Source organism: Vulpes vulpes, chromosome X, assembly GCF_048418805.1.
Source record: "Vulpes vulpes isolate BD-2025 chromosome X, VulVul3, whole genome shotgun sequence".
Taxonomy (NCBI): Eukaryota; Metazoa; Chordata; class Mammalia; order Carnivora; family Canidae; genus Vulpes; species Vulpes vulpes.
The window spans coordinates 15,005,752-15,024,853 of NC_132796.1; the positions used below are offsets into that span (position 1 = coordinate 15,005,752).

The 19,102-nt window shown below is 41.0% G+C and overlaps 1 protein-coding gene across 4 annotated transcripts in view; it reads right to left on the reverse strand.

Annotated features, from left to right (window-relative positions):
• ADGRG2 (adhesion G protein-coupled receptor G2) overlaps positions 1-19,102 on the reverse strand; it is a 127,240-nt gene that overhangs the window by 19,659 nt on the left and 88,479 nt on the right. For all 4 annotated transcript variants that reach the window (XM_025997488.2, XM_072745030.1, XM_072745029.1 and 1 more), the window contains 8 exons: positions 17,460-17,513; positions 13,968-14,020; positions 13,052-13,107; positions 9,885-9,924; positions 9,354-9,391; positions 7,857-7,951; positions 7,251-7,317; positions 2,143-2,534 (listed from right to left, as the gene is read on the reverse strand). In XM_025997488.2, coding sequence (XP_025853273.1) covers positions 2,143-2,534; positions 7,251-7,317; positions 7,857-7,951; positions 9,354-9,391; positions 9,885-9,924; positions 13,052-13,107; positions 13,968-14,020; positions 17,460-17,513 — 795 coding nt within the window. The remainder of the gene's footprint in view (positions 1-2,142; positions 2,535-7,250; positions 7,318-7,856; positions 7,952-9,353; positions 9,392-9,884; positions 9,925-13,051; positions 13,108-13,967; positions 14,021-17,459; positions 17,514-19,102) is intronic.

Below are 19,102 nucleotides of genomic sequence, written 5' to 3' on the forward strand. Positions count from 1 at the left end.
TGAAAGTATTGGAAAACAAAACAGATCAGTGGTGGCCAGGAGCTGGGGTCTTAGATAGGAGTTGACTACCAAAGAACACAAAGGAACTTTGGGGGTGGTGGAAATGTTATATGTCATGAAGGCAGTTATGTGACTATGGGTGTTTAATCCAACCTAATGGAACCATAAACATTTCATCTATCCATAGATCTGGATGAATTTTACCACATGTAAATTATACTTCAAGAAACCTAACTGTGGCTCCTGGCTAGCTCAATGTGAAGAGCATGTGACTCTTGATCTCAGGGTCATGAGTTCGCACCTCCCATTGAGTATAGAGATTATGTAAAAATAAAATCTTAGAAAGAAAAAAAGAAAGACACCTAACTGAAAAAAATGTAAAAGCATATCAGTGTATTTAGTGTGTATTTATATAAGTATAAATATACTTATATATAATTTATATCATGTGTACAGGATTTCACATGGTTAACAAGTGGCTCTTTTTGTGAAAAAGAAAGTATCATGAAATTAATAGCTATATGACCACCTGTAAACTGGTTTTCAATAGTGTTTTTAATTGGGAAACAATGCTACAAACCTGTCTAGCAACAAGAAAGTCTCTTATTTCCACCACCTAACACCCTATTTCTTATTTTGCATGTTCCCTTCTAATCTTCATCCATGTGTTATACTGCTATAAACATAGTGTATGAACTATTTATTGTTGCATTTTCATTTCACTCAAGACTGTAAAGATGCCCCCCCCCGAGTTTAGAGTTTCGTCTAGCTGTTCTTATGCCTGGCTGCGAACAGTCATCCTGCTGAGGTGGCTTACAGTACCTCTTTAGCCCTCTCTTGTGGAACTGTTAGTTTGTATCTACTTTTTAGCCACCAGGTAATACTCTCACATCTTTTATATGTATCTCACTTTTGTCCTGTTGTCTCATTGGCTAACGAACTTCAATTTTACTTTATTCATCATCAGTCATTAAATTTTCTCTAAACTAAAGCCCCAATGATTTTATAATGTGGCCTAAAATGTCCGTATGTATAAAGAAAATTGAGAGAGCAGTGCAGATTCAAAGAACTATCAAGTCATTTGACAGCCACTCTCAGCCTCCTGGGGTGCTCCGGGGGAGGAGGCAGAGACCACACCCTGAGCTCTAATCTCCTGTCACCAAGAACTTGGTTTTGTCTCCCACTCCCCCAATAGAGGAAGGTCTGCTCCTTACTCACTAAATTGAACCTTCACAGCATCCAGAATTCTCTTGCATCTTCTACTTCTTGTCTTTATCTCTTTACCTCTAAGACTACTTTGTGTGTGGGAGCCCTTTGCAGGTTCCATGGCATTCTCCTATAAACCATCCTTCTAAACCTAGTGCAGCTAGTGTGACTATTTCCATCTTAAAGTCATGGAAGCTGAAGTCAGGAAGAGCTAACTGGCTTATCCCAGATCATTCCCAGTGAGGACTCACAGCTAGGTCTTCTGAATGTTTCTCCCCCACTCACAGCAACCTGGGCTCAGTCCCACCTCTGTCACTCTGCTATGGACCTTTTCTCAAGAATGCTAAGTTTTTCTTTTGTCATCTTTCTAAATGGAATTACTGTATTTAATAGTACAAAAGTTTTGTGGGGCTCCCGGGTGGCTCAGTTGGTTAAGCATCCAATTCTTGGTTTCGGCTCAGGTCATGACCTCAGGGTCCTGGGATTGAGCCCCGCACTGGGCTCCACACTCAGCAGGGAGTCTACTTGAGATTCTCTTGCCCTCTCTCTCTCTGTCCCTCCCCCCACCACGCTCTCTCTCTCTATCTCTCCCTCTCTCTAAATAAATCAATCTTAAAAAAAAAAGTTCAAAAGTTTCCTATTCAGAATGTTGAAAACAGTGACCTAATAATCTTTTGTAGGAGAAAGAAACCTATAAATAAATGATAAAATGAGATATGCCTCAGCTATTTCTCCACTCTCTTGGTCAAAACAATCAAACTCAGCTATATCTATGTTCTATGAATATCTGCAGGAAAGCTCTCGAAATCAAGCAGACATCACAAAAAGAAAGTTTGACATGGTCTTATTACAGGTATCTTGATTTGGCAGGCTGGCATCTGCATTTCAGGAAGCCAGATTATAACAAACAGCAGCAGTGTGGCTCCTCATATTTACCTGTCTTGTCAGGAGGTGTGCTGGTCATGATGACATTCACAGGGGCAGATGTGGTAAGAGAGGAAAGTGAGGGTTTCATAGGTGGTAGTGTGTAGGAAAGATCAGTTTGGGTCATAGAAGAAGAGACTGTTCCAGAATTGGGTGGCATGTCAATGGCAGGGCTGGAAGATAGGGAAGCTGAAGGCTGGGGAGAAGGAAGCTGAATCACTTGTGTTGGAGAGGGAGGGCTCAGGGTTACAGGGGGAGGATTTAGAGGCTCAGCAAAAGAGAAGGTACTGGAGACCTGGGACAGAATAGTGGTCTGGGGAGCAGCTGGGATGGAATTGCTAGAAGAAGAAAATGGTGAGCCATCTGGATGACCAGCAAGACATACAACAGGATCCTGCAGGTCGCTAAAGGAAAGAATCAGAGAGATGCATGTGAGATACGAATGAGTCACAGAGAGGCTAATCTCCTCCTCTGGCAACCATCCCACACCACCAAGGTGACTTGGCTCCATCAGGGACCTGCCACTACTCCCAGCCTCTGCCCCTGCGTGCCCTCTGTGCCCTTGCCACCAGCCCCTGGACCTGCCCACTTCTACGACCTCCTCCCTGGGAGAAGATTATGCAGGCGAGAGGCTCTTCTATGAACTGCCAGTTCTGGTTCACTCACTCACCACTGCTCTCGGGCTCTTGTGCCTTATCATTTATCACTCAGTTGCCGAGATCCTGGAACACTTCTACGTGCTTCTGAAGGAGGGGAGCTGTTAAATGCTGCTACCCACCTGGTTGGTTTTCATGTATTAGGGCTCTGTCTCATATGTTTGCTTTAGATTTTACAAAATGTATTCTCAAAAAAAGGTAGAATCTCATGCCCAAACTGTTCCTAACATACTGTAAAGTTCTCTAGAAACTTAAATACCAAAATATCATTTTTCTTTAATGTTCAAATCCACATTAACAAAACCAGCTCATCATTTTCAGAACAACTGATTTGACTTTGAAGCCAAAGCATATCCATTTCAAAACTATATTTGCACAGAATAGATTCATAAACTCTAAGTCAACTCAGTATTAACATGAGGTACAAAAGGGTATGGCATAAATTTTAAAAGCGGCCTTAAATATACCAATAACAATAAACTGTTCTTCAGGTTTTTCCTGTAGCTTTTGCAAAGCACACAATTCGGTCAATTTCATTTACAATCTTCTGTGTATTGATCCATATTAGAAAAATGTGCAAAAATCATTATTAATGATTTGGAGAATGGAATTTTTTATTTTGGCAAATACTCATACTAGTCTTAGTGAGTCACAGGTAAGCCTTTCCTTTCCACGAAACCTCAAATTTAGCTCACTCACATGCAGTGTAATATTGGCTGGGAAAGGTAGCTCACACTGCCTTTTTTTTTTCTTTGACGTACTGAATTTTGTTTCAAGAAAATCTTGAACTGAGGTCAATAACACATAAACTTCTGTGAAATTGATGAACATAGGAATCTGTCTAATTAATTTTAGACTGCAATAGCCCAGGATGATGCTAACTGGCACAGAGTCTAACTGGCACATAGTAAGTGACCAGGAAATGTTCATTGAATGAAATAATGAATTAAGCTGGGGCCAAAGGGGTCCCCAGTTTGTAAACCAGCTATGCCCCCAATGTTGCTTTAGCCCAGTGGTTCTCAACCTAGGCTGCACATGAGAAAACCCAGAGGACTTTAAAAATATAGAGAGATTTCTGTGGCCTACTCCCCAGCATCTGTTTTGGTTGGTCTTGGTGCAGCGGTGAGGTTCCCAGGGCCATATATTTTCATGGCATGGAAGGTTGAGAAGAACTCATCTACTATCGATCTACCAGTCTTGGGGTTAGGGGAAGAGCAAGCAGAGGGGGGCAAAAAATTATTACCTAGGGAAGCCTCTCATGGGTCCAGTTTTATACGGTGATCTAAGAGCACCAACTAGAATGTGTCTTTAGAGCTTCTCTTGGGTGAGAGGACCCAGGAATATTAGGTTGAGGAATTCAAGGCAGGTCATGCCCATAAAAAGAAATGCTGGCTCAGTCTAGTCTGGCCAGACAACTGCCAGAAGCCTCGCTACACAGCCTGAGGTTCAGGACAGCAGTGCGGACGAAGGCGTGCCAGACAGTCAGAAAGCTGATGAGTCAAGGAGCCTTGCCTGAGGCTCTAGCTCTCCTTAGTCTAGGAAATCCACCCAACTGCTCTGAGACTCGTTCTTTGTTTTTGTTTTTTTTTTTAAGATTTATTTTTTTATTTATTTATGATAGTCACAGAGAGAGAGGCAGAGACACAGGCAGAGGGAGAAGCAGGCTCCATGCACCGGGAGCCGGACGTGGGATTCGATCCCGGGTCTCCAGGATCGTGCCCTGGGCCAAAGGCAGGCGCTAAACCGCTGCGCCACCCAGGGATCCCGAGACTCGTTCTTTGAATTGTATATGGTAGCAACTCATCAGGCCAAATCATGGCAAAGGTGCTTTGCAAAATATAAATTAAATTTCCTTCTTGCATCTGGGGTCCTACAGCAACCAAATCCCCCAGCATAAGGGTTCCCATTCACTGGGCTCCAGCATGAAGAGGCTACCCTCTCTCTAATGCTCTTGGCATTTCTGCTATTCAGAGCCCTCCATCTGTTGGTAGAGGCACACCAGGAGAGGCCAAACAGTGGTGGGCAATGGCAACCATACATTAGAAACCTCAGAGCAAGGACGCCTGGGTGGCCCAGCGGTTAAGTGTCTGCCTTCGGTTCAGGGAGTGATCCTGGAATCCCAGGATCAAGTCCCACATCTGGCTCCCTGCATGAAGCCTGCTTCTCCCTCTGCCTGTGTCTGTCTGTCTCTCTCTGTCTCTAATGAATAAATAAATAAAATCTTAAAAAAAAAGAAACCTCAGAGTGCTTTAGCACAGGTGCAAGGGCTCCCACTCCAAACCAACCAAACTGTTCTCTGGGGTGGGTGCAGGCATCCACATTGGTTTTAATATGCTTCTTCACCCAAGTCCAGCCTACATACAGTAGACTGTACTGATCTTATATTTAGAGCTTGAGGATTTGTATACATGTATACACCTATATCATCACCACCCAGATCAACACCAAAAAGGCCACTCTGACGTATCAGTAGGTTTTAAAAGGGCCTGACAGGGTATCTGGGTGGCTCAGTCTGTTAGGCATCTGTTTTACACTCAGGTCGTGATCTCAGGGTCCTGGGATAGAGCGCCACGTCAGAGGGGACTCTACTTCTCCCTCTTCCTCTGCCCTTCCCCCTGCCTGTGCACTCTCTCTCTCTCTCAAATAAATAAAATCTTTAAAAAATTTTAAAAATAGGGCACCTGGGTGGCTCAATCAGTTAAGTGTCTGCCTTCAGCTCAGGTCATGATCTCAGGGTCCTGGGTTCGAGCACCACATTGGGCTCCCTGCTCAGCGGGGAGTCGCTTCTCCCTCTGCCTCTGATCCTCCCCTTTCTCGCTCTTTATCTGTCTCTCTCTCTCTAATAAATTAAATCTTTTAAAATTAATTAATTAATTAATTAAAATAAAAGGGCCCAAGGTATTTGCAATGTGCAGCCAATCTTAAAAACCAATGTATTATAAAGACCCTGAGCCATCACCTAATTCTAGCCTAGTGGTTCTCATATTTAGTTGCACATTAGAATTACCCCACCCAGGGGGCTCCTGGGTGGCTCAGTCAGTTAAGTGTCTGACTCTTGATTTCAGCTCGGGTGATGATCTCAGAATCATGAGATTAAGCCCCACATCAGGCTCTGTGTTCAGTGGGGAGTCTGCCCCTCCCTCTGCTCGTGGTCTCACTCTTTCTCTCAAATAAAGAAATAAATAAAATCTTTTTTTTAAGAAGTCACCCCACCCAGGAATCCTGAAAAATCTGGAAGCCTGGGCTGTACCCCAGACCAATGACATCACCATTTCTGAGGATGGGAGGCAGGCCTTGGTGCTTTTAAAACTCCCCAGATGATTCCAATGTGCATCCAGGGTTGAGAACCACTGCTCTATGATCTAGACCCACTACTCAAAGTGGAGTCCATGAACCAGCAGCCCTGGCTTCACCTGGGAACTTGTTTGAAATTCAGAATCTCAGGTCTTTCCCAGACATGCTGGATTAGAATTTTAACAAGATCCTCTGTGACTGATACACTCAGCAACTCCTGAGAAGTGCTGATAGGGCTCACTTCCTTATTTTACAGAGGAGGAACCTGAGACTATATAAAGGACTCTTAAAAACTCATCAGGGGCTCAGTCGGCTAAGCATAGGACTCTTGATTTTGGCTCAGGTCATGATCTCAGGGTCATGAGATCTAGTCCTGCTTTGGGCTCTGTGCTCAGTGGGGAGTCTGCGGGAGATTCTCTGTCTCTCCCTCTGTTCCTCCCCCTGCTCTCTCTCTCTCTCTCAAACAAAGAAACAAACAAATAAAATCCTAAAAAAAAAAAGCCAACTGATCAGATATCCAGTAGAAAAAAGTAGGAAAGACACGAACAATTAACAAGAAAGATATAAAAAATGACCCCCAAATACATGAAAAATGTTCAAATAGTCCTCATAAGAGAAGTGCAAATTAAAATACCACTGAGATACCCTTTCTTTTTTTTTTTTTTTTAATTTTATTTACTTATGATAGTCACAGAGAGAGAGAGAGAGAGAGAGAGAGGCAGAGACACAGGCAGAGGGAGAAGCAGGCTCCATGCACCGGGAGCCCGATGTGGGATTCGATCCCGGGTCTCCAGGATCGCGCCCTGGGCCAAAGGCAGGCGCCAAACCGCTGCGCCACCCAGGGATCCCTAGATACCCTTTCTTAACTACCACACTGAAAAACTATGATGGCATTTGGTTAGTGAGGCTGGGTGAGGGGCAGGGGCCAGAATATTTGTAATACTCCCCAGGTGATTTTAATGTGCAACCAAGATTGCAAACCATTATTTCAAGGTAATGATCCAAATGGAAACTTGATACAACAAAAAACTGCATTTCCCCTAAAACTGAAAGCCCTTCTTCGCTGTCAAAATTCCAAACTTCCTTAGCCAGCAGGGTGATTAAATATTATTATTATTAATTATAATAATTAATAATTTTAGGAAAAAATTCAGCATGTTTGCTACATACCACTGCAGTTTTCCCAACTCTTCCGGGGAGGAAGGGCAGGGTATCCTGACAGAACAGCAGCACTGCTCTGGAGACAACAGAAAAGAAAGAAGAAAATACATGGTCAAGAGTAAGGCAAGACAGATGCTCAGATCCACCAAGTATTATGGTTCCTACACTTGCTGTATTTTATAGTGCATTTGTCTAAAACAGGTGATAAAATAAAACTGGATACTATTATATTGACAATCATACATACATAATAAGTGCTCAAAAATATTTTTTGAGTAAATACTTTGGGGGAGGTTATATACATGCAATATCAGTTGCTCTTCAGCAGCTCCTTAGAAGAATTCCAAAGTTAATAGAACCAGTAGCAATCTATCAAACACTCCAAACAGAGGTCTCCCTCTCTCAGTGGGGTTTTTTCTATCATGTTTCAAATACAGTATACTGAAACTTTATTGAAAAAGTGGGAAAAATCACTTTTTAGAGCTCTCCAAAAACTGAGAGTCAAAACAGAAAGCTGTAACATACTTAAGTTTATCGATTGTATTTTCAGTTTTAAAAAGAACACATAAAAGTCATGTGAAAACAAACATAGCAATAAAGGCAGAGACAACTTACCCATTGGTTGGATCTTTACTTTTTTCAAAGCAACCATTATAGCACAGATGTTCATTGTTTTATTCACTTTTATTGTGAATGTACAATTTAATGTGCTGTAAAGAGAAATACATATAACCAGAATGTTACTAAACTGGAAACCTACCTACATATTTGTAAATGCTTTTTCAAGTTTGGGAATGAGGAAAGGAGACACTGATGCTGTGAACTTGCAATGTCAGCCCAATAAGCCTGTGAACACCCACGACTCTCAACCATGAGACATTTATAGAGGTTTCCAGTTGCAGAGGTTGCAAACCAGAGACCCTCTGACCACACAACTACTGAAACATTTTGCCTGCAGGAACTATGATCTGGCAGGGGTGTAACTTGTTTGCAAAGACAAGCATCTCAACATCTAGAGTCTTACCCTCAGCTAGCTACTCACCTGGTATCTATCTGTAGGCATTTGAATTTCCATCATGGAAGCCCTGTCATATACCAGCCTAGGTGAACATTGAGGTCTCTTAAATCCAAAATCTCTCTGGCAATTCAATCTAGATTATCAGATAACTAGCAATTTAAGACATTACTGATTTGTTTTGTTTTACTTTAGTCTTGATTTATGTGAAAAAGTACTAATGTTGCAAATAACAAAAAGTGGTAAGTGAAATAAACTGAATATGTATAGTGGAAAAGGATTTAATCTATAGTTTCATGAATAATTGCCACTATTTGTACCAAAGAATAGCCTCATGAGCAGAAGCTGTCATTTTCTAGGTCCTGCACTCTGATAGGTCGCCCAGGATTCAAGGGGCAAGATTACTGATTTATATAAGTCGTTCGCTTATGCAGCCAAGACAGCTGATGGACACAATTTATAAATGATCATCTGTGCAATTTAAATAATTGTTGGGCAATCTCTGATTCACCTTGCACACTTTTCAATCTATTCCTCTCTCTCTCCTTCTCCCAAGCACCATTATTATACTGCTTCTTCTCTGTCTGGCCTTCACTAGCCTGGACCCCTGGGAAACATTTCTTGGTTATATTGGCAGCCCTTGGGGCTAAGGACACTGATAATCCTTAGCATTGCCACACCAGAGGCAATGGCCCAATCCCACCCACCCCTCTGTGAGTTATAAAAAAATGAGAAGATGGGGACACCTAGGTGGCTCAGTGGTTGAGCGTCTGCCTTCAGTCCCGGGATCGAGTCCCACATCGGGCTCCCTGTGAGGAGCCGGTTTCTCTCTCTCCCTGTGTCTTTACCCCTCTCTCTCTCTCTGTGTGTGTCCCTCATGAATGGATAATAAATAATTCTTTTAAAAAAAAAAGAAAGAAATGGGAAGATGGATGTGACAATGATGTGTTTCAAAGAATAAAACCATATATCCAAAATGTCATGAATATGTATTTATTTTAGAGGAAAATATTTGAATTTGCAACCTAAGACCCCTCAATACTTTATTTCTCATGAATAGAGAACTAATACGGATAAAAGTATTAAAAATGACTGACCTCTGGGCCTCTGCTGTAGCACACACTATAAAGTAAGTCTGAAACAAATAAAAAATATACTGGTTACTTTGACAGTTGAGAATGTCAGACAAACAACCCAGGACTTATCACAGCATCATAGAATCTTAGACTCACAAGAACCCCTAGGGATCATCCAATTCACATTGCTATCAGATTCCTGTTGTATTGTCAAAGCTACTTGGAACAAACAGGCTCTGCTTGCATCCCGCTACTGTCGAGGAACTTGCTACCACACAGAGGAGCTCATTCTGGAGCCCTCATTTTAAGAAGCTTTAGGTTTTACATGAAGTAAACTCTATCACCATATAATATCTATCTATTGTGATTTCCAGTTCTGATTCTGGATCCCTCCCATTCTGATTTCTGGAGTATGGAACTAGTCTATTCAATCTTTAATAGGACAGATTTGGGAAAGTTTGAATACATCTCTCCTCAGGAACACAGAACTCCGTGCCTTCCCCCAAACAGAAACAGTAATTATAAACAAAGTATAGGATGTGCTATGATTACCTCACTTAAGGTTTGCAGGGTTTTGTTGAGCTCTGATCGTCTGTTAATAAAACGAGAGAAATTGACATGAAGGAGATCACTGGTGATGTTAAATTCAAAACAAGTTAGATTTTTAGCAATTAAATTAAGCCTATGGCATTTATTGCTTCCAGTGTTCACTTTGAAGAAAACACTGGGTATACTAAGAGATTCCCACGTGAGAAAAATAAATTATTTATATGACAAGGGAAACTAACCAGTCAGAAGCTGTATAGTTCCAGCCAACAGCAAGATATAAATTATGGTTGAACAATCTTGTTATTCATTAGGCTCGGGCAATCCCCCAGGCAGCTTCTTCTGGCAGAGGGCCCTGGGAAGAGCTGGCCAGAGGCGAAATTTCTGAAAGGGGCCCACCACTCAACTTGGGGCCCTGCACCCCTGATTTCTTCCTCACTCCCTCTCCACCTGCCCTCTCCTGTCCTCTAACGCTCTCCAGTCCCTGGTCCCCTCCTCACCACTCCTCTTTAAGACCTTTCCTCATTCCTCTCCTCCAATCCCACTCCCAGTAACACTTTTAAAAACTTCTTTTTAAGATTTTCTTTATTTATTTGAGAGAGTTCACAAGCTGGGGGGAGGGGCAGAGGGAGAGGGAGAAGCAGACTCCCCACTGAGCAGGGAGCCCCATGTGGGGCTCCGTCTCCAGACCCCGAGAGATCATGACCCAAACCAAAGGCAGATTCTTAACTGACTGAGCCACCCAGGCACCACCCCTCCAACAACACTTTTATTTCTTCTACGTAGAAGAGCTTCACAGGAAGTTAGGATAAAGGAAATCATTAAAGAATTCACTCTAAGAAAATCCCTATTGGGCAGCCCAGATGGCTCAGTAGTTTAGTGCAGCCTTCAGCCCAGGGCCTGATGCTGGAGACCCGGGATCGAGTCCCACATCGGGCTCCCTGCATGGAGCCTGCTTCTCCTTCTACCTGTGTCTCTGCCTCTCTCTCTCTGTGTCTCTCATGAATAAATAAATAAAATCTTAAAAAAAAAAAAAAAAAGAATTCACTCTAGAGGAGCCGGGGGCAGGGGGGTGCTCAGCAGGTTAAGAATCTGCCTTTGGCTCTGATCAAGATCAAGATCTAGGAGTCCTGGGGTCAGCTGTGTCTGGCTTCCTGCTTAGTGGGGAGCCTGCCTTTCTCTCTTCCTCTGCCCCTCCCCTCACTTGTGCTTTCTCTCTCAAATAAATAAAATCTTTTTAAAAAGAAGACAAATAATTCACTCTAAGGCAATTGTTCTCAACTGGGGGGAGGGGGGCATGCAGGGACAGACTCTGCCCTCAAGGGACATGGGGCAACATCTGGAGAGGTTTTTGATTGTCACAATTGGGGGCTGGGTGTTACTGGCGTCTAGTGGATAGAGGTTAGGAATCTGTCACACCGCATAATAGAGAGCTGTCAGCTCCAAAATGTCAATAGTGCCAAGGCTGACAAGCTCAGCTCCAAGGAATGCACAAAAGTTCTAGATGGTTCCAGGGAAGGTCTGAAGGAAAAAAGAGAAGGACTGTGGCAACAGTAGGTAGTCACCCGGCTTTTCTAGCCAGCAGAAGCCACCTTTCTGAGGGTCTCCCTGGCCCCTGCAATCAAGTCCCACCGCTCTTCTTGCTCTATATTTAGATACACAGAACATCCTTTGGTACCCTGGACATGTCATGTTCACTGGAGGGATTCTACTGTATTGTTATTTGTTTGTATCCTATGTCTGTCCTGACAGACTCTAGACTCCTGGTTCTAAAAATTGGCCTCATGCTGAAACTGCCAGGGGGCATTCAAAAATACCAACATCTGTGTCCCAGCCCCCGAATACTGATCTAATTGTTACAGATTGTGCCTGGACACCAGGACTTTTAAAAGCTCCCTAGGTGATTTTAATATGCAGCCAGGGTAGAGAACCCTTGTTCTAGAATGTTTTCCATCCTGAGCGTTGGGTTTATCCCCAAGGCCAAACACATAGTAGGTGCTCAACAAATGCACCGTGGCTTTAAATAACTCCTCTGTGTTTCAAGTCTAGTCATTAAGTTGTGTTCTATTTAGAAGTTTTTAAAATGTTATCCTATTAATATTATTTCCTGTCTAAAGTTTAAGATACTTTTAGGACATTGATATCTCCTGCTCTTTATTTCACACATATACTTTGAATAGCTAGGGAAGCTACATTTTTATCAGGAGTTCATAAAATAAGTGGAAAGGACAGAAATACCACTCCAGTCCATCCCAGTTATCACTAGTTTAACTGTTTGCCGCTACACATTCAGGGGAGCCCTCGAGATGTTTGACATCCATCAGGCGGAGTCCTAAGGGTCTTCTCCACCTATGCATTGCTGACTCATCATTGCTGACTCATTGCTGACTCAGTGGAAGCAGTCAAGTCAAAATGCTAATTGAAAAGATGACCCTTAAAAAAAAAAAAAAGAAAAGAAAAGATGACCCTTTAGAAGAGTTTTGTTTTGTTTTGTTTTGACCTAGGGAAGGTTTTTTTTTTCTTCCATGTCATCATAGATACTCACAAAAGCTTTTGGATTTGGTTCAAAAGTTGAGGAGACTCTCCTTTGAGAGGTAGTAGCAAGGTTGAGAGTAGATGGATTTTATCTAGGATCCTATGCTGCTTCCCTGCACAAGGGTGAAGACATAATGTTTCCCCCTTCCACTGACACTCAGGTAAGACGGTCTCCAGGCCTAGACTGACATTTTGACCTTGTGTTTGACCAGGAGCATCTATATTTGTAATGTATTTCTCTCACTGTCCGTGCTTGTCCCTGGAAGCTGGTACCTACTTCATGAAGACCCCCCTCTGATTTTTGAATGACTGATACTCCATGAACACCTGAACAAATGGAATACATGGCATCCTACCTCAAACTCTTCTTCCAACCTTTCTGGCTACCAAATCATATTGCAGCTCAATAACCAGTGAAAATGGACCTCCTACATACCTTCAGAGCATCAAAGAGAGCAGCCTCATGGGGCTATTACTTGATGACAAGTGACCACCATCTATTTGCTAAGAACTTGAGAACTAATTCTTTATAACTTTTGGGCCTATTTCCTATTCTCAGTTCCCAAGAGGAAGATAGCTCAACAAATATCTTTCCATTGTTGATGCCATAACTTTAAATCAAGCAGCAGATTACTCACTTTGATTCCCTTAGAGATGGGATTCCAGATAAGGTGCCATTAGCCATATTTTGATTCTGTTAGGAACACAAAATCATTAAGAATACAACAAATATTGTCATGTGTTTTTTATATTCTCTAACAAGAAGTCATTCTTCAATTTCGTTGATCACCCAAAAAAATACACCTCAAAGACTGAATACTAATTGCATGGAGTATTTATTGTCTAGCTAATGATCAAATCCATATTGACTGCGCTAGTTTTTGTTTTTACATTTCCTATAAAAAATATTCTGAATCAGCAAGTCTAATGTGCTAATTAATTTCATTATTCCAAGGGTTCCCCCAAAAGAATCCGACTAAAGCTCTCCCCATGAGAAGCCCTAGACTTAAGTACAAGATCCCAGTGTAAAGAGGGAACTTGGTAGCAGCCTTCACTGCATTTTCTAGCACCCTCAATCCTTGCCTGACACATCGTAGGTGCTCAGGAAATAGTCACTGAAAGAACAAACCACATTTAGCTGGGATCCTCTGAACCAATCTAGGTCATGGGAAGTCTGATACTAATGCATCTGAATCCCCCATGGGGTGAAAAAGGATGAGATTCATAAGACTACTCTTAGATTCAATATATTACTTATTGGTAGAAGTTTCTCATATAATTTTAAAATTTTAAAGGCCATAGGATTCCATCGTGTAAACATTCAGTAGCAAGCTTAGTAAAAACTGAAATAGGCTGATTAACAAAGCACCATGATTATTATGAAGTCAAACCCTCTTGACAAAGTCAGTGATTCAACAACACATATTTTATTTAAATTTTGTCATAAAAGTAAATATGCCGAATACCATGAATAATCTGAACCTTAAAACAAATCTTTAAATTCACAAGCACTTGCTTTTTAAGATTGCAGTAAAAAAAATCTTTAAAACCTACCTGAGTAACATTGCTTTCTTCATATTGAAACATTATCTCACCTCTAAAAAATGCTAAAAATAAATTTGCAAAACAAAGTTTGAGATTTGCATCCTTAGAGCTTAAGGATTAATACAACACAGAAAAAGATTATCAGATTATTTTATAAACAGTTTCATCAAATTCTTTGCAGGGACTCACATTGACTGTCTTTCCTATTAGAACGTTACTCAATGACCATCAATATAATTTTCAGAAAATGTGAACCATAAATTCTATGCAGGAATGCAGAAAGAGAAAAAACTTGTCTCCTTGTCTAGAAATTTTAATCCTACATGCTGCTCATCAGAGCTTGGCTTCCCATAAAGATGCTAACTTGGGGAACTGTGGCTCTGACATTAAAAATCTTTTTGGGTTGTTCTAGTTACAGTTACATACATAAAGGCAGGAGGGAAAAAGTGTTTCTCAGAAATTAAGTAGCCTTAGGAGAGTCTATTTATTCCTTGCTGCTTGGGCTTTTTTTTTTTTCCTTTTTAAATATAGCTACCAAATGCAATCTCTTCTCTAGGAACAAAGTTGAGATTTTTGCTTTGGATTTTGCACACCTGAATGGTATGCAGGGAGAATCCTTTCTTCAGCTGAACAACTCATTGTGGCTTTCATCCCAGAAATGCCAGAAAATCCTGTTCTTAAAATGCTCACTTGGGAAAAACAGAACTCAATTTCAGTCAACCTATTTTCTACAGGGTAGACTTGGAGGGGCTCCGACTTGATCAGAAAAAAAGAAAATACGGAGTCCTTAACAGAAGTACACTGTGTGCACTTCATAATTTACAGAGACAGAAAACTGGCCTCTTGAGCAGAAGGGCAAAGAGGTCATACAAACTGGTGCAGGTGTCAACCATCTTTTTGGTATCAGATCAGATATTTGAGGTCTGGTGGGCCATCTGTTCTATCAGAACTAATCAACTTTGCAGTTGTAGCATGAAAGCAGCCAAGCAATATGTACATGAATGGCATGGCTATATTCCAATAAAACTTTATTTACAAAAACAGGTGGCAGGCATTATTTAGACTATGGGCAGTTGTTTGTCAACGCCTGAGCTGCAGGGCTGAATGCCTTCTCAGCTCATCTTTTATAGCAACCCAAGGTACAACTGATTCCCACAGCTAAGTACCCAATGGTCCACTTCTACTTAAAATAGCCGACAAAGCCACTGGCCCAGTGATTAAGGGGATTTATCTATTTTGGCGACTCTTCTACTGAGGACCTCAACTTCTGCAGATGGATACTGAAATCTCAATTTATGCAGGATATAATTATTAAAAGTAAAGATACCCGAGATATACATAGATTATACATAGATATACATAGCTATTAAAGATTTATTCAGTGTGTCCATGCATGTGTGCGCATGCCGACACCCACAATCCCTCTCCCCCATCTGCCCGTTCTCCGAGTTCATCCCTCAGGATGGGGATGGACTGCATGCTGAAGTTCATAAATATGCTGGGAGCACAGTGGTAGCAGAGCAATTGGGAAGCTTTTGACCCTCAGCCTAACTCTGCCTGGTCCACTCCCAGTTTTTTCACCAGCCTCCATTTCCCTTAAAGGAACTCAGATTGGAACCTGCGCGGAGTGAAGGTTTCTAGTTTCTGGCAGGATACCATGGAATTTCTGGTGCCAAAAGAATTGGTTCCCTGATGAGGTTGTTTTCACCAGACACTAAAACAAATGGTCAATTCAGTCGCTTAATTGGGGAAAACATTACTCCAGCCAGCTTCCTGGCATCTGTTATTCAAGATGACCGCTTTTTTTTTTTTTTTTTTTTTTACTAAATGTTCAATTTTCAAAGTTATCAAACACCATGTAGACACAACACTAAACTAGACATTAGTCACCAGTCCAAACGCAGATGAAGCGTAAAAATAATGAAATTATAGAGATTTCAATGAGAGAAGGGTAAGGGAAGAAGGAGGGAAGGGGAGTTACACAATGTATGAAAGTGAAATGTATCTAACAAGTGGTTTTTTTTTCCCCTTCAATCAAAGCCAGCTAGTACCTTCCTACTAAATTCTACCTGGTGGGGATGCCTGGGTGGCTCAGCAGTTGAGGGCCTGTCTTTGGCCCAGGGTGTGATCCTGGGGTCTTGGGATCGAGTCCCACATTGGGCTCCCTGCATGGAACTTGCCTCTCTCTTTGCCTGTGTCTCTGCCTCTTTCTCTCTGTGTCTCTCATGAATAAATAATAAAATAAAATAAAATAAAATAAAATAAAATAAAATAAAATAAAATAAATTCTACCTGGTGCAGCCTATCAGCAGAACACTCATATACATAAAGCTCACATTAACACAACAGAAAATGTTTGTGGACCATTCCTTGAACACAAAGTTTCCTTGTTTTCTAATACTACCCAACTTTAACTTATTTTACTTGAAATTGTTTCCTATGTTTTTCAAACAAATTATTAAAGGAAACAGAACAGAAGGAACAGAAGAAAAGGAAAACATTCCTATAAGGATTGTTTTTAATATTTTAATATTACAAAATACTTTGTTACCTTCCTCTTCTCTCTTCCCATGATCCAGTTCTGCCCTGCCACACCATGTTTTTATGTTTTTCACATCTGCTTTCATTGGTTTTAATAAGGGAGCCCAGGGAGCCAACTCGACATGGCAAAAATGGTTGTTTCATTCCTTCTGGCCCATGGCAGAAGGGAAAATATTCCCATTTCAAAAATAGCGTGTTCTCAAGAGATTACCATCTTAAATTTAAAAAATAGTGGACAGGGCAGCCCTGGTGGCGCAGCGATTTGGCGCCGCCTGCAGCCCAGGGTGTGATCCTGGAGACCTGGGATCGAGTCCCGCATCGGGCTCCCTGCATAGGGCCTGCTTCTCTCTCTGCCTGTGTCTCTGCCTCTCCCTTTCTCTCTCTGTCTCTATGAATAGATAAATAAAATCTTTAAAAAAAATAGTGGACAGTCCGGCTTAAAGATGGCAAAATGCACTCTGGGCACTCCTGGAATTAGCATCCAGTTAAACTACATGTACATGAGGTTTTCAACAATCTAATAGAGCAGCTCATTTTACTTTTAGCAAAAGACAACATCCTATTTCTAAGCTATAATACTTCAGGTCCTATGGAAAAGCTTGAGGGATTTATATGCCAGAAGTGGATTTCAATAATTAAGGACATTGCTAGTTATATCCATGAATCAATTCTAAAGGTATTAGTTATGGATTTAAAGCTATGGTGGAAAATATTTAGTGTAGAGCTTCATGTTCTCATATTAAGGAAGTTAATCCATCATCTCACTAAAGCAATGGGAAGATAATTTCAGGCAGGTCTAAAATTTGCTTTTGTTTTCATTTGGGACCTCTTAGTAGCCAGGCGATATGAAAAGAGACAGATCAGAGAGATACACATCACATGTTCAACAGGAGAAAAACAAACCTTTTCTCTCTATGGAGCTCATTTATCTGGTAATGTGTAATGTACACAAGAACTAACCTGAGTCATTGCAAATAGATGACAAATTGCAGATATTTCTCTGGGGTTTGACTCCTGCAAAGAAAATAACCCAGCCGGTTAAACATGTCAACACCTACACTTATCTCCTACATTGTCAAGAGAATTCACAAATTCAGGCATCAAACGTGGACCAAAAATATTACAAGTTGGATATAATTGGCTGGATGAATTCCACAAAGACTAAAGGAATAAGAGTGTTTTCATTTTTTAGTTGGTTAGCTATAGAACTTGATTCTTTACTATTCTTTAGTATGTCACTGTCTGATCCCCTACTCCTCCCTCAAAATTTTTGTTGTCCCATGTCCAATCAATCCCTCTTCTGTCCAACATAAAAAGAAGAGTGTGAATGCAAATTGAGCATAGAGACTTTAAATGCAATAGCCCTTACTGATAGATCCTCTTTCCTTCTCTGGGCACGAGAGTCCATGAACCCTCTAATGCTGGTCTTATTTCCTTATGCAAATGTATGTAAGAAATAATATTGATGTCATGATGTCATCACACATAGGCAAAAACCACAAAATTTAAAAACTATTTGCTCAACAACTACCATATTCTACAGACTTTGGAAGGTTCCAGATACAGACCCCGCTCTCAATGAACATGCAATATAGTAAGTGATAGTGGCCAGTAAATACAAAGTTATAATCAGGGCAAAATGGAGTGACAGCCAGGACAACAGACCACATAGGCATACAGAGGAAGCAGAGATGAATGGGAGATGAGATAAAGCCATGTTAGAACAAAAAACTTCATACATATTCACCTAGAAGGCACTTTCTCCTTTGGTAAAAGGAGAAGTACATATCTTCTTTGATTTGAAAAGAGCCCAAGGTTTACTCCCCTAAAAATCTTGCCTTCATTAACTTCATCCTTTTGGTGAAGTATAAGAAATCTATAGTAAATGTGAGAGGCAAATGCTGATAATGTATTAAGCAAAGTGCCAAGGGGAAAAGATTGTTATATTAAGGGATATTTTGCTATCCTTGTTAGGTCTGGTTTGGTCAGAATTATGAATGCAATGCCTGATTGCTATTTTATTTCTGTTGTACTTTATGAGCGCTTAATTATTCTTAAGAGAACAAGTTTGGACACAAACTAAAATTACAACTTGTGTTCATGCACATGAAATGGTTTCTGCCAGAATGACCTAGGTGACATTTGCGGTATAGGCATCATGCTTCAACTAAGAGTTTTGATTCTGTGAGCAAACTGAATTTGGCTGCCCAAAGTTACCTGACATGTTTCACAGCAATGTTTATCACACCAGAAGAGGCAGATTTCATTTTAAATATACTTGCTTTAGATGGTGAGTAGTAATGCTTTAAGTGTTCTCTACAACCATTGGTCTATTATTGTTCACTAAGTGTTATATGCCATCATCTCATCTTTCTCTAAGTTTTAGGGGTGCCTTGTTTCCAGTGATATGTGTCTTTTGGCTATTCATTAATCCTGAGATTTTTTTTCCCTATTGCTAGGGCTGTTATCTGTCATTTCCCCCAAGTACATGGCCACAGGTCATCCTTTAAGTCATGAGTAAGCAAACTTTGTAAAGGATCAAAAAGTAAATATTTTAGGCTTTGTGGACCATATAGTGGGCCACAACTACTCAACTCTCCTGT